Here is a 16,013-nt window from a genome sequence, read left to right as displayed (position 1 = left end):
GAGTGTATACATTTTCTTAGGTAGCTATATACAGTTATTGTGAGATAAATTACTATTAAATACTATTAAGACTTCCTTTATTACGTTTACCTATTATCCACGCATGTATCTTGCCTATCATTTTCCCACTAGGTACTAATGAGGGTCTGAAATAAGTACACTTTTGGTAATTTAATATGTTAAGCTAATCTGCAGGAAGATGGTTGGGTGGGATGACACATTTGTTCTTTGTCCTGGTTATTATAAGTATAATGGAGATGTACAGCCTCTGACTTCTGAACTCAATATGAAACTTAATGGTCACTGTCTTTCACTAAACATGATGCCTAAGCAAAGTGTGTTTCTTTTCAAGGTTCAATAAAAATTATCAACTGAAGTGACATCTATTTGGATGTTTAAATTACCAAATTCAAAAATATGAAACATATTAGAAAATATAGCTAGTAAAAACATCACTTTTTATGAAATGAGATTGTTCAAGTGACTTTTAATAGAGTTGCTTTTTCACTTAATACAGAGCGAAGTAAGCCAGAATGAAAAACACCAATACAGTATACTAACACATATATATGGAATTTAGGAAGATGGCAATGACGACCCTGTATGCAAGACAGGAAAAAAGACACAGATGTGTATAACGGACTTCTGGACTCAGAGGGAGAGGGAGAGGGTGGGATGATTTGGGAGAGTGGCATTCTAACATGTATACTATCATGTAAGAATTGAATCGCCAGTCTATGTCTGACGAAGGATGCAGCATGCTTGGGGCTGGTGCATGGGGATGACCCAGAGGGATGTTATGGGGAGGGAGGCGGGAGGGGGTTTCATGTTTGGGAACGCATGTAAGAATTAAAGGTTTTAAAATTTAAAAAATAAATAAATAAATCATGACCTGGCACCAAAAAAAAAAAAAAAAAAGAAAGAAAGAAATGGAGTAATTTAGTATTAGTGCAGCAAGTTCCAAAGTATTTTCTTTTAAAAAATGATCACCACTTCATAGGACCAAATGGAATATTCAAGAATATCTCCAATATTTTATGTTCAGATGTTGAAGCAATTTTTACTCTCTTCTCTCTCTTTCTTGGGCTTCCCTGGTGGCCCAGAGGGTAAAGCATCTGCTTGGAATGTGGGAGACCCAGGTTCATTCCCCAGGTCAGAAAGATCCCCTGGAGAAGGAAACTGGCAACCTACTCCAGTACTCTTGCCTGGAAAATTCCATGAATGGAGGAGACTGGTAAACTGCAGTCCATGGAATCGCAGAGTCAACTTCACGACTGAGCAACTTCACTTCTCTATCTCTCTTCCTAAGTGGATGGAATTGGGTAGCAAAAGGGTGTTAACAGAAGTTAGGAGCAAAAGCTTTTCCAGATTACAGGCATGGCAGTGATGTATTAAGATTCTCTGGAGAAACAGGACCTATAAATTATATACATAAAGAAGAAGAAATAAAGATATATACTTAAAGAGTTGTCTGACACAATTGTAGAGAATAAGTCCAAAATCTACAGGATAGAATTATAGGTTGTAGATTCAGGGAAAAGTTGGTGATATTGCTGCTTGAATCCAAAGACAGTTTAGAAGCCAAATTCCTTCTTCCTCAGGAGATCTTAGTCTGCTTTCTCTTAAAGCCTTCAATTGATGGGATTAGATCAACCTACAATATGGAGAGTAATCTGCTCTATTTAAATTGCATTGATTTAAATGTTGATATCATCTAATAGTACCTTCACAGAAATATCTGGACTGATATTTAACTGAGTTTCTGTGTACCATGCCCTGACCAAATTGACTTATAAGTTAGGTATCACACATAGCTAGTCGAACAATATAAAATATAGTAGTATAAATCAATAGAGAATTCCCATAGAGCTGTAGCCTGGAACCCAGAAATGATTGTTATTTACAATCATGTTCATATCCTTCTTCACTTCATCTGCATTGTTAAAAACATAAATTATAACTTTTTAGGATCTTTTCTTAGGAGGCACTTCTCCATGGATCTCTCAGATTTCTGCATATCTTAGAGGAAGGCACCAATTGCCTTTTGTTCTGAAATATTCTAACAAGGATGTTTGCATGGAACAGAAACTTGGAAGAAGAGGTAGAACATCCATCCAATGCAAATAGGTAGGGCTGCTTATTGCCCATTAGAAAATACTGGCTTTTCTAAATTCAGAATTCTTCTCCTATGTAATGGAGCCCACTGTGTGTGAAGGCATCCATATAGGCCCATCCCATTTGGGATTGTGGACTAAAGGGACACCAGTCTGCTGATGACCATGCTTCTAGCTGTGCCATACCTGAACTACAAGTGTTGTGTCATCCACCATCATCCATGAAACAGAAACAGCTTATTTGTAAGCTTGAAAATAGGGTAAACATCTCAGTTCTTAACAGGCTTTAATATGTTTCGTTTTATTCATCACTTTAGATTACTGTGTTGGTAAGTACGGTGCATGCTGTGACATTCTCTTTATGCTCATATATCACTTCATGGGAAATAGATGGGAAAACAATGGAAGCAGTGTCAGACTTTATTTTGGGGGGGCTCCAAAATCACTGCAGATGGTGATTGCAGCCATGAAATTAAAAGACGCTTACTCCTTGGAAGAAAAGTTATGACCAACCTAGACAGCATATTCAAAAGCAGAGACATTACTTTGCCAACAAAGGTCCATCTAGTCAAGGCTATTGCTTTTCCAGAGGTCATGTACAGATGTGAGAGTTGGACTGTGAAGAAGGCTGAGCACCAAAGAATTGATGCTTTTAAATTGTGGTGTTGGAGAAGACTCTTGAGAGTCCCTTGGACTGCAAGGAGAGCCAATCAGTCCATTCCAAAGATCAGCCCTGGGATTTCTTTGGAAGGACTGATGCTGAAGCTGAAACTCCAATACTTTGGCCAACTCATGCGAAGAGTTGACCCGTTGGAAAAGACTCTGATGCTAGGAGGGATTGAGGACAGGAGGAGAAGGGGACGGCGGAGGATGAGATGGCTGGATGGCATCACTGACTCGATGGATGTGAGCGAAACTTTTGAGTGAAATCCGAGAGTTGGTGATGGACAGGGAGGCCTGGCATGCTACAATTCATGGGGTCACAAAGAGTCAGACACGACTGAGCGACTGAACTGAACTGAATGCTCATTATTGGATCAAAGATGAAATATCTGAATGTCATAGAGAGACCACCTGTATCACCTTCTCCCCAGACTAAAAATAAAAACATGTTCTTTTTTAAAATAGAAGGAAATCACTGTGTTTGTAATATATTCTCTTCATCTGGAATTCAAGACCCCTATATGCACTTTACAGATCTCTTTGAATAAAACAGCAAAATACTTTGTTTCCATTGTGAGTAGCTTGTGTATTCACCCTCCTCAACCTAATAAATGAACTGAGGAAGGACCTGGAATGAAAATTGAGGATGAGAACATCAGCCTCAGCTAGCCACTGCGGGCAGATAATACAGAAAACTTTAGTCTGGCCAAGTACTCCTATAATCTTATGAGATAGAAAATTCAGTAGGCAAACATTGTTGCCACAGTGTTAATGAAATGAACTTCATTCACACATGTCAGATACATATGAGCTATGACACCTTGGGCCTTATTGAAATGCACAGAAAGAATTTGTATTAATTGAACTATAGGAATATGAGGCAGGAGAGTTGTCCAATCACTAACTCTGAGGCATGATAACCCTGGCTCTGGATGTGTCTACATTTGTAGGGTACTTTCAGTTATTTAAGGCATGTGGTCATACTTTGCACTCATGCCAACACATCTGGAATTTTAATACTTTGTTCTAACTCAGAAAAATAATGTTCATACTAAGGATGGAAAAACTTGAATACTTTGGAAAAATCTAGGCCCTGTGTTTTAATAGTGGCAGTGATGGGGTGTAATTTCCAATTAATTCCTTACAATATTAATCAAATTATTTTGTAAAGCATTAAGACTTATACATTAATCTGGAAATATGATATGCACCTTAAGGAAACTAAAGCCATTGCTCACATCCTTAGCCATTTATTTATTTATTTATTTATTATCTTGGACCCATTTTTAAAAGTGGAAGGTTTCATTTTAACTATGAGAACTTTAATCTTCTTCTTTTCCATAAATATATAATATCTAAAAATCAGACCCATAATAATGCTTTAGTTTTAGAATATATTTTCCAACTTCTTTTTAAATGCTTGTTTCACCTAATCCTAGATATTACATTAATTAAATAGCTTTCTGTTTTATTTTAAATCAATATAATTGTTCTTTTTCATTTACATAAGTTTAATTATCTTTTATTCATCTTCACTTCATTTATGGTAGGTATCACTTATAGGAAATAACAATACTATTGTCAAGAATTTTTCACTTCAGTGAAAAATCTAGATTTTCATGGAGATGTATATTTTTCTAGCACACTATTATATATTATGTCTATTTATAAAAGTTATTCTTGATGTACTAGAACAATGTTTACAAAGAAAAAGTAATGAAAACTTTAATAATTTGAGTCAAATAACATGTTAATCTTAAGTATTCACAGAATACATGAAAAGTCTATTTTCAATCTGAATTATACAGATAAGTGTCTCAATTCTTTAAAGGGGACATACAGACATAATCTCAATCTATAAAAAATTAAAAGAAGCCATTATTATTGGAATTTTTGTTTTTTTGAAAAACTACAAGTAAGTTCTTTCCTATTGATAAATGAAAATGGGTATTTTTTTGAAGCATAAGGAAGATTTTGACCAGATTTTTTAAAAAGGTCATAATTTTGTTTGCTATTAGTTGTGTAGTACTGATGATGCTCATGAGGTAGTGAATGTTGATTTTGGAATGTACACTACTTCAACTCTTACCCAAAGGTATCAAAGCAATCTACTCTAGCAAGTTTCTTTTTAACAAACAACTTTCTTTTGAACAGTCATGTGTTTCCTTGAACTAGCAGTTAGTGTCTCTGTAGTTGCCTATGTTTGTTTCAAGTTCAGTGTAATAAACCTTCATATGTTATTGACCACCTAGTTGAAGGTTTCTTGTTATGGAGTTCCAAATAGTCAATCTCAGGCAAGTCTCAACCAAACCCTCTTGAATAAAAAATGATTTGTATATAAAACTAATGTTTTAGTTTTTCATCTAAGTCATAAGATAAAGGAATATGCCAAATGATATAGAGGTGGAGTTTTACCTTGCCAGTGTATATTTGTTAGGAAAAGGATCCATTGATTGTTCAGGCTTTGTCTTACAATTCTAAGAGAGGAAATTTCTCTCTGTCCAGTTAAAGATAGCCTAAAAAAGATTCCCAAGTGGCACATAAGATTCAATTTTTCCTTTTTTTTAATCTTAAAATTTACATTCAGCTTCATTCTTTTCAGAAAAGAAAAACACACCCACACAAATAATATTAAAAAAACATTTTAAGCTAGTTGATTCATTTCTTTCTCAAAAGATAAATACCTAAAGAGATTATAATAGTAGTGATACTGTTGGTAATGATATTCATAGCAACATTTATATAGTACTTATTGTGTATCACATGTTATTTTTGATAATTTTGCATATATTAATGAATTTAATCCTCAAAATAATCCTATGCATTAAACACCATCATTGCACCCATCTTAAAGATCAGGTGTAACTTGCTCCATTAGAGAATAAGTGAGTGTCAGAGCCTAGGAAGTGTGGTTCAAAAACTTGTGAGTCTAATCTCTACTTTATGCAGTTCAAACATTTCATTTTTCAAAGACAAAACCAAACTAATTAGAGACAGGATCTTCCCACATTCTGCTTTTTAGAATTCCATTCCATTCCACTCTATTTATTCACAGTTGACTCTGCATATCCTATTTCTAATTAAATTTGGCCATTGGTCAAAATGCAGGAAATCATTACTGAATAATCATTTTAAAAGAGAAAAACATAAGGTATATTCCTATCAAAAAAGCCCAAATATATATACATTTTAATTCTATATGAATTAATAAAAACTAACACGTGTTGAGAATTTACAATATTGCAGGCAGTATGCTAGGTATTTTACATGCAGTAGCTAATTTATGTCTTGTTGTCATCTCACAAGTGTAGGTGCTATTATTATCATCCCTTTTTAAATGGAAAAAAATTAAGGATCAGAGTGACTGAATTGCTTACCCAAGTGTCAGAAATAAAATTTCAATCATATAATGCTATAACTGTTTCATATAAAAAAGAAAACTGTCAAGTCAATTTCAAGAGATGTTTTAAAAGTGCAAAGGTTTTTAAAGAAAGAAGTTTCTGTGCTGGAATAGATTTCAGATGTAATATAAATTTTGAAAACCAATAATCAAGATAAAAACCAGCCACAGACTATGATAAATAGAAAAGAGTAACCAGCTATTCTTTTCCATTATGCTATAGCAAGAAAGTGCTCAGAAGAATTAAGCGTCAATAAAGCAAAGGCAAAATTAAACTTTTTTCTAAGCATAGGCACAATTAACCTGTGCAAATTACTCATATTGGTTGGTAATGAAGCAGATAGCTTAGTGAAATTGAGAACAAATCTGAATCACTCTAATGAGATTTTCAATTAGATCAAATCACACCTTGTATTAGTTATCCTGAGCTAGAGCTCATACTAATTAGCAAAAAGGGTCACAAAAGAAAATTTTGTTTTTCCCAAGGCCAGAAGGCCATGATTAAAGAATATGATAACAGTCAATATTTATGACATCTATATATATGGGGAGTGTCATGTAGATGGGCACAATAAAGAGTAGAAATGGTATGGATCTAAGAGAAGCAAAAGATATTAAGAAGAGGTGGCAAGAATACACAGAAGAACTATACAAAAAAGATCTTCATGACCCAGATAATCCTGAAGGTGTGATCACCAACCTAGAGCCAGACATTCTGGAATGCAAAGTCAAGTGGGTGATTGTGGCCATGAAATTAAAAGATGCTTGCTCCTTGGAAGGAAAGTTATGACTAACCTAGACAGCATATTAAGAAGCAGAGACATTACTTTGCCAACAAAGTTCCATCTAGTAAAGACTATGGTTTTCCAGTAGTCAGGTATGGATGTGTGAGCTGGACTATAAAGACAGCTGAGTGCTGAAGCATTGATGCTTTTGAACTGTGGTGTTGGAGAAGATTCTTGAGAGTCCCTTGGACTGCAAGGAGATCCAACCAGTCCATCCTAAAGGAAATCAGTCCTGAATATTCATTGGAAGGACTGATGCTGAAGCTGAAATTCCAATACTCTGAACGCCTGATATGAAGAGCTGACTTATTTGAAAAGACCCTGATGCTGCGGAAGATTGAAGGCGGGAAGAGAAGGGGAGGACAGAAGATGAGATGGTTGGATGGCGTCACCTACTCGATGGACTTGAGTTTGAGTAAGATCCGGGAGTCGGTGATGGACAGGGAAGCCTGGTGTGCTGCAGTCCATGGGGTCACAAAGAGTCATATATGACTGAGCAACTGAACTGAATGGTCATGTAGATTTCCTAGGAGTGTGTGAATGCTCATCTCTGTCTCTGATATACTCCTACCTGTTGTGTCCAGTAAGTGCCAGTTCTTTATCTCACACCAGAAGGAAAAGAGACAATGGTTTCTTGGGTTTTAAAGAAGAGGAGGAGTTCATGGTAATTTTTTCTGCCAGAGGAACAGAGTTATATTTATGATATGTATAATTTGGAAGTGAGGAAAAGACCATAGAAAGAGAGTAGTTATAAAAATCTCTACATTGGGGATCTATTCTACTGCTATTATGTGATAATAGACTGTCAACCTTCATTTATAAGCATCAGAGTTTACCTTTTTATAAAGATTTGAATTAGAGGAGTTCATATGACTGTATGTTTAGAGTATTCCTTTAAATTATCACTGCTTGTCTCTTATAGGAGCCAGTGATGCTGTCCTTTTTCAAAATAAGTCTGGAATATACAGAAATATTTTAACACTTCTTTGAGTTCACTCTTCCTGTAGCTCCATGGAGACAACCTTTTCTGGGCTTTCAGAGATGTTCTTCCACTGAACCTCTTCATCTCTTGGCAAAAAGGCATTTGCATTGTTTTGGTTATTCACTTTGTATATTACATGTTTAAACCTGCTTACTTTTGAACATGCTATTTGATCATGCTACCTGACATTTTACTTCTGAACAGGCTATAAAACTATGTTTTTATTCTGAAGACTCATTTTCACCCTCTTATCTCTCATCATCTATTTTCCTATTTTTTTGGCAGATCACTGTTTCAATTAAAATATCTCAAGAAAGGGCCTGTCATTCACGTAATATGATGTGCAAAACAAAAGTGAAATCTGTTCTATGGGATGATATTGGCAAAAGTCTGACTCTAAAAGAATTTACGGATCAGAATATATTCCTTTTACAATTAAGCTCTTTATTAAGTAGAACATAAGTAGTGAACACTAATATAAAATCTGTTCCTTTCTTGTTTTTGTTTTTGCAGATCTGGATAATGTGGAGGGCATTGCTGTGGACTGGATAGGAAATAACCTGTACTGGACAAACGATGGCCATAGGAAGACCATTAATGTGGCCAGGCTAGAAAAGGCTTCTCAGAGTCGGAAGACTCTCTTAGAGGGAGAAATGTCCCACCCCAGAGGGATTGTGGTGGATCCTGTCAGCGGGTATGAGCTGTTTGATTAGCTTTATATAAAAGAAAATGATGCTAGATAAATTTGATTTTTGCATACCTAAAAGAAGTAAGTTTTATTCCAAATGTGCATTCACATATCAGTGACCTGATTAAGAAAAGTTACTCATTTAATGATTTCCTCTCCTAGAGAATATGCTAAGTAAACTTACCAAAATACATTCAACTGATATAGATTATTTGTATAAAGAATACATTTACTTGATTTATTCAGACAAGCACCATCATTCTCCATTTTAGTTGGACTGGCACCAAGATAAATAATTCAAACCAACAAATCAATTGATTTAACTTTTAATTAAAGGCTATTGAAATTTAATGTATTCAGAAAATAGCAACTTTTTGTTATTGTTCATTTACTAAGGATCAGGCATTGTATTAAATAGGTTACTGTGCTCTGTCCATGATCCCCTATAATAATCCTCTGAATTAGTTGCTGTTCTTGTTCTTCTTTTGAAGAGATATTGGTAACAAATCTACCAAAAGTTTTTGATTATTAAGAAACTGTATAAATATTTAAAACAAGACTTTATTCAAAACCACTTTACTGCACTACTCTTGATTAGTCTAGATTGGGAATCATGTAATTTTGGATATAACCAGTTTCCACATAGTGACATCATTTTAAAATAGTAGGTGCTACTTTCTTTAGGATGGATTATTTTGTGCTATTCATGGGAATGTATTTTCCTTATATTTTTGCTCAGAGCTAACCTGAATATAAATAATACTGTATGTATGAAAATATTGAAAAAAAGTGAAAATTCCTAATAGAATCTCAGAATGAAATGAGTTGTATGCATATTTTACATGTTCAGTTTTTGTCTGTGGTTTTTATCCCCTTCATAGCTTGTATTTCAGCGTTTCAGAATAGGATCACAAAATTTATTTTTTATACTGTATCATATATATACAAAAAATAATTGACTAGGAAGCACATGACTCACTTGTAATTTGAGATCACCACATTTCTGTTCCTAAAATTGTGTTGGGAATAGCTCCAGATACAATCAGGGTGCTTCTTTCGAGGCTGACCTAAGCAGCAGGTGAACTCACTGATTTTTGTAAGGCATAATTATAAAGTAATTTCAGTGGTTTTATGTGTGGATTCTTTAAATTTCTATTTTGTTCCCCGACTCTTAAAGCAAGTCATCTCTCTGACCTTAAGCCGAGGCAATCCTAATATTAAAAGAAAATATTTATTCCACATTTTTGAAATTTCCTTGAGGCAAGATGTTTCAAATATATCTTAAAACAAAATCTTCTTTCTCAGTATTATGTTAGAGGAAAATATTTTCCAATAGAATTAAAGGCTTTTTCAGGTACTCAGGGAAATGACACTGAGCGGAAGTTATGGAACCAGATGATTTGGAAGGAAATTCATGTCCCTAGTCCTATATCTTTCTTCAGATTCAGGAATCCATTTTAAACTTTCCTAAGAGGCAAGCATCCAGTTTAGATTTGAAACCTACAGCATGTAAACACATGATTCAAAACATTTAGGGACAAATCTGATATGACATTTTTCCTTTTCATTAAGTCAATTTCTGCATCCTTGTAGATGCTCTCTTCCAGCTAATCCTATGTTTGCCTCTAATGCTGCAAAGAATGAGTCTTCTCCCATCAGACAGATTTTTAGATAGAATACTGCTATCATACACCAACCTAAAAAACAGACATGAGCACTCATATATCTATGTATGTATACGTGTATACACACATTTTTCCTGTAAAAATATACTACGCTCGGAGTGCTGCTCTAGAACTACAGTAGGTAACAAAACAGGCATAGTCTTAGCCATCATGAAGCATTCTGTGTTATCTACAAACTAGGCAATGGGGAGCTGCAACAGCAAGTAAGTACCAAATGGACAATTAATGTAATTTCTAGAGACCAAGAGCTTCCCCTGTGGCTCAGCCGGTAAAGAATCCCCCTGCAATGCAGGAGACCAGGGTTTGATCCCCGGGTTGGGAAGATCCTCTGGAGAAGGGAAAGGCTACCCACTCCAGTATTCTGGCCTGGAGAATTCCATGGACTGTATAGTCCATGGGGTCGCAAAGAATCAGACACAACTGAATGACTTTCACTTCACTTTCACATCACTAGAGACCAAGAAATGGAGTCAAATAAGCATGTTAGGATGAAGGAGGCTAACAGAAAATTGTTTCAATAGGTTTGCTGAAAAGCCTCTCTATGGTGCCATTATTTAAGTTGAAACTTTGTTTAGAGAAGGAACAAGCCATGAGGAAAGAGTTCAGATCAAGAAAATGGTGCAGTTGAAGATTTTCAGTGGTTAGAAGAAAGAACTGCAATGAAGACAGTTGGTTGTAGATGGCAACTGGGAAAGTGACTGAAGATACAGTCATAAAGAAATCAGGGCCTTATGTACCATGATGAGAACTTTGTTCTTCAGTGCAAGTGTAAAACAGAGTTGTCATATCATCAATTTATGTTAAAAAAGCAAACTACTCTTACTATTCTGTGGCGAATGGATTGGAAGATAAGTATAAATAGGACCATCTGAATTTGTATCCAAATAATTGCTTGACCCTAATATAAGTTTTTTTTTTTTATGAAGATGTGATTTAAGTTTGAAAAGCTCTATTTTAAATAGCATAATATAATTTTAAGCAAAACATTTTCAGAAAAAAGCTGATTTAGTCCTATTTTTTCTACCATAATACCTTTTGCAGTGGTACACAAGAAAGCATCACAGATATTCTCTGCCATAATAGCCTGTTAAAAAAAATTACTCTGTTCAGAACTATGTTCTTATCAAAAGCTTCTGAACCAATTATAGAATTAGTAAAGGATTCATTCATTTATTTGTTTAATAAAATACATTATTTAGTAACTACTGTATAGATAAATAGAAATCAGTAAGGTGATAAATGTCTTCAAGGATGTTATAAAGCAGTGTGCTTGGTGTAAACACATACACACACAGCCCCGCCCCAGATACACACACACACACACACACACAGCACACAATTTATCTATAAATTCAAATAGAATTAAATGCATACTCTGGAAATTTACTGAGATTTTAAAAGATTTTTGAAGTTTTAAAGTTCAGAATTGAACTTTAGAGGATGGGTAGGATTTCCAAATGAATTTCCTCAAGAGCTTACGGTTTGGGGTCATAGGTTAGTCACTGTACTCTGAGGGGCAATATGAGTACTTGTTTGGAAGCAGGGGGAGTTAGTGGTGATTTTGAGGTGAGATGAGTTCGTTAAGACTAGAACCGGGGACATGTGAAGGAATATAGCAGAAGGTGAGATTAGAACTATGCAGAAATCTTCAATGTTGTAATTAAAAGCTTTAACTTATTTTGCTGACAACAAAATAATTAGAAGGTCTTGAGGATAAAAATCACATTTTTTTTTCAATTCATGATTTAGGAAGACAAGTGAAAGGCATATGACAGCTCTATGAGAAACAACCCATGGGGAGTTCCCTTTGAAAAGTGATGAAAGACAGATGGTAGCATTTGTAATAGCAATAGAAATGTGAGAATTTAGACAGGAGACAGTGAAAGAATAGGATTGGCAGGGCTCAACAGTTGTCAAAATGGGAGGAATTAATTATGATGGACTGTTCCTCAAGGTGATAGCTCCAGATTAACTCCCCCTCTTCCAAACATTTCACATTTCATAATACCAATAACTTAGAAACTTATAACTCCAATTCTGATTTCTCAAAACATTGTCTCCAAGAAAAGATAAATGAAAACAATGCATATATCCCTCCAGTCAGGATTTTCCATAACCCTGTCTTAAGTAAGAGTACCACATCCTCTAGTTGAAAGCTAGATATTTTCTCATCAACTCAATCAAGTTTTAAAACGGTAAAATTTATTTTAATTCCATGGCTGAAAATCTTATAGATTTAAAATTTTGTGGGATTGATCATCAGATAATACAATTTAAGTTGGAGACATGATTAATAGCAACAAAACCAAGTTTAATGTTATAGAGTATAAATATGAATTTTTAAAAATAGAATTATCAGACATGCAACACCATCAAAATCAATACAAGGTATAAATGCTATAAATTCTATAAGATGAGAACTGTCACTGGGAAACAGAAAAAAGGGCTAATTCTGAGAGAAAAGCTAGGGATAGACTTCATTAAGAAATTGCATTTGACCAGGTCTTGAAAAATAGGGGTGTATTCTTTCTTGTAATAAGAAAGGACAGCTTAACCTAATTTTTACTTGAGGGATACCCCAAGTCCCACCTATAAAAATATTTGTTAGCTCCTGCTTATTTTATGGGCTTCCCTGGTGGCTCAGACAGTAAAGAATCCACCTGAGATGTGGGAGACCTGGGTTCGACCCCTCGGTTGGGAAGATCCCCTGGAGGAGGGGCATGGCTTATTTTATAGGTTTTTCTATTTTGTGTGTTTTTGAACGATCGTCTTTGATAATGATTCTATGGCTTCACAATATAACTTTTAATCAGATAATGAAATGGGGAGGTAGTGATCACTTATCTAGTTTCTATCAGATGTGTTGAGTGTGTGTGCTCAAGTCGCTTCAGTCATGTCTGACTCTTTGTGACCCTATAGGCTGTAGCCTGCAATGCCCCTCAGTCCACGGATTCTCCAGGCAAGAATACTGGAGTGGGTTGTCACTCCTTCTTCAGGGGATCTTCCTGAGCCAGCCATCAAACCCACGTTTCCTGCATCTCCTGCATTGCTGGTGAATTCTTTTACCGTTGAGCCAGCGGGGAGGACCCATTTTTGTCAGATAGGCGTCACTTATTTAAGTTTTGTTTTTCTTATATTTTGTTTGATTAAAAATAACCTCAGGTAATGGATTGTATCACAAACAATTCTGTTTTTCAAATAGTAATTCAATATAAAATATGTTAGGCTTCCCTCATAGGTCAGTAAGTAAAGAATCTGCCTGCCATGCAAGAGAAAAGGGTTTGCTCCCTGGGTCAGAGAAGGAAATGGCTTCCCAATCCAGTGTTCTTGCCTAGAAAATCTTCATGGACTGAGGAGCCTGGCAGGCTACAATTCATGGGGTCACAAGAATCAGACACGACTTAGCGACTAAACCACCACCACCAGGCTATCGAGAATTATCTTGTGTGTGTGTGTGTGTTTATGTGTATGTTTGCACACTCATATATGTGTGATTTGGGTTATGATTAACTTTAAAATTTCATGAAATATATCAATGGAGATGAAAAAGTTTTCTACTTCTTTTACATAGTTGATTTATATAGTTGAAGTCAAGTAGTTTTACCTAACTAGTACTGGATTAGAGCAAATGAATCTTCTGTTTATTCCTAATTTGTCCCAGTAATAAAGCCACTTCAACAGGCATGATACAAGCTAAGCATAATGCCATGTTTTTTTCTATGATTAGAATGTATTTTGACTTGCTAAAGTCACCAATCTAAATATATTTCCTCAGGTCTAAAAAGGAATATCAGCATAATTATAAACTGTTAAGAGAATTTAAAAAGAGTTTAATTGACATAAACAAGTGGATGGTGTGTTATATCCTTAGCTGTCCCCAGTCTGCTTGCTTAGATCACAGTAAGATTTTTAGCCATGAACACAGATTTGTCTGAAATTACCTCAGAAATTCTTTAAAATCCAGAACATGTGAGAGGCAAAGGTATTTAATAAGGGCACTTCCAAGGTTAGCAGCTTAGAAAAGCTTTGAAGCTTTATAAAGTTGTATATAAGATGACAGAACTAAACCCTACACTTTAATTAGTAACTCAGGAACTTTCACACGACCCCCAAGAATACAACACATGTGGAGGGTTTTAACCTTATTCATGAGGCAGTTGGAACATTAGCTCAAAACCCCTTCTCCCACTGTTATAGCTTACACAAAAGATTTGTTTTTAAAGGCAGATGCTTTTGTTTGAGACAGAAATTAAAGCTCAAACTCTCAAGGTCAGTCAACCTGCTGTTATTAAACTTATGTGCAGCTCAATCATCTTCTGTGGGTTTGTGGGGTAATGATAAGCAGCAATAAAGCATAGATAATTTGCATCAGGAAGACAAATTAGACCTGGCCAAACAAACCCAGTATGCCTGTGCCCTTTAGAACTAAGACAATCCAACTGCTTGTCTTAAAAAAAAAAATAATAATAATTTATCTGGGCTTAAATAATGTCTGGAGTAGGTCATTAACTGTGCTATCATTCTCATGCCAGTCAATCTACTATTTAATCATATAATTGATTATATGTTTTATAAGTGGACGTTTAAAAATAGCAATGCCTCAAGAATCACTTCACAATCTTGGTATCAACACCAAAAAAAAAAAAGGAATCAATATTTGGCACTTACTGATAGGTTAATGAATAAACAAGTCTAGTAAGTATAATAGTAGGGGTTGTGGGTTTTCTGAAATGTGTCTACTTGGACTGGCTTTACTTCACAATATTTGTTTAATTTTTAATTGAAGGATGATTGCTTTACAGTGGTGTTGGGCCTTACAACAACAACAGGAATCAGTCACAACTATATGTGTGTGTGTGTGTGTGTGTCCCCTCCCATTTGCACCTTCCCCATCCCCTATCCCACCCCACTGCACCAATCTTAACTTCCCTGAGTATTTCATAGCTACTTCCCCCTTTGGGCAGATAAGCATTTAGATAGGAGAAAAAATCAGGATGTAATCAATTTCTGTGGAGCTGTCAAACCTGAGGTAGCATCCCACTATACTGGCGGCTGATTGAAATAACACACATGCACTCTGGTTTTTGTCTTAGCTGGATGTATTGGACAGACTGGGAGGAAGATGAAATAGATGACAGCGTGGGAAGGATCGAGAAGGCCTGGATGGATGGCTTCAATCGGCAGATTTTTGTGACTTCAAAGATGCTGTGGCCAAACGGTTTAACTCTGGACTTTCACACCCACACGTTATACTGGTGTGATGCCTATTATGATCATATTGAGAAAGTGTTTTTGAATGGAACTCACAGGAAGGTAAAAGACAAATGCTGCTGTTTTAACCCACAGGCTTCTTTCGCAGAGCCCTGTTGTGTTGTGTTAAAAATACTTTCAAGTTTATTTTTACCCCTCTGAGGTAGCTGCCAGTAGTCTCTGTGGGGTGGCTGAAGGAGGCTGAGCATTAAGCAGTGCAGCTGGCACTTGCCTCCGGGAGACCGGGCCCAGCTCACTGTGGTATGCCAGGATTTGTGGGATTTCTAAAAGAATCTCTTAGGATATCAGACTGTTTGAAAATGGCATTTCTACAGTATTGATGTTTGTTAGGGCAAACCAACTCAATTTGGTTCAAATATCTTCAAGTGTTTGGAGCTGAAATTTAACCTAAGTATTTTGACAAAGTTATTATAATTCACTTACTC

At 35.6% G+C, this 16,013-nt stretch overlaps 1 protein-coding gene across 1 annotated transcript in view; it reads left to right on the top strand.

Moving 5' to 3' along the window:
* Window positions 1-16,013, top strand: part of LRP1B (LDL receptor related protein 1B) — a 2,198,408-nt gene that overhangs the window by 1,249,652 nt on the left and 932,743 nt on the right. The window contains 2 exon segments of the mRNA XM_018062463.1: window positions 8,458-8,638; window positions 15,411-15,630. Of these exon segments, the coding sequence (XP_017917952.1) occupies window positions 8,458-8,638; window positions 15,411-15,630 (401 nt within the window).

The sequence above is a fragment of the Capra hircus genome, chromosome 2 (assembly GCF_001704415.2).
Source record: "Capra hircus breed San Clemente chromosome 2, ASM170441v1, whole genome shotgun sequence".
Taxonomy (NCBI): domain Eukaryota; kingdom Metazoa; phylum Chordata; class Mammalia; order Artiodactyla; family Bovidae; genus Capra; species Capra hircus.
The sequence above is the reverse complement of the archived record's forward strand: the minus strand, read 5'-3'. Positions and strand labels throughout refer to the sequence as shown.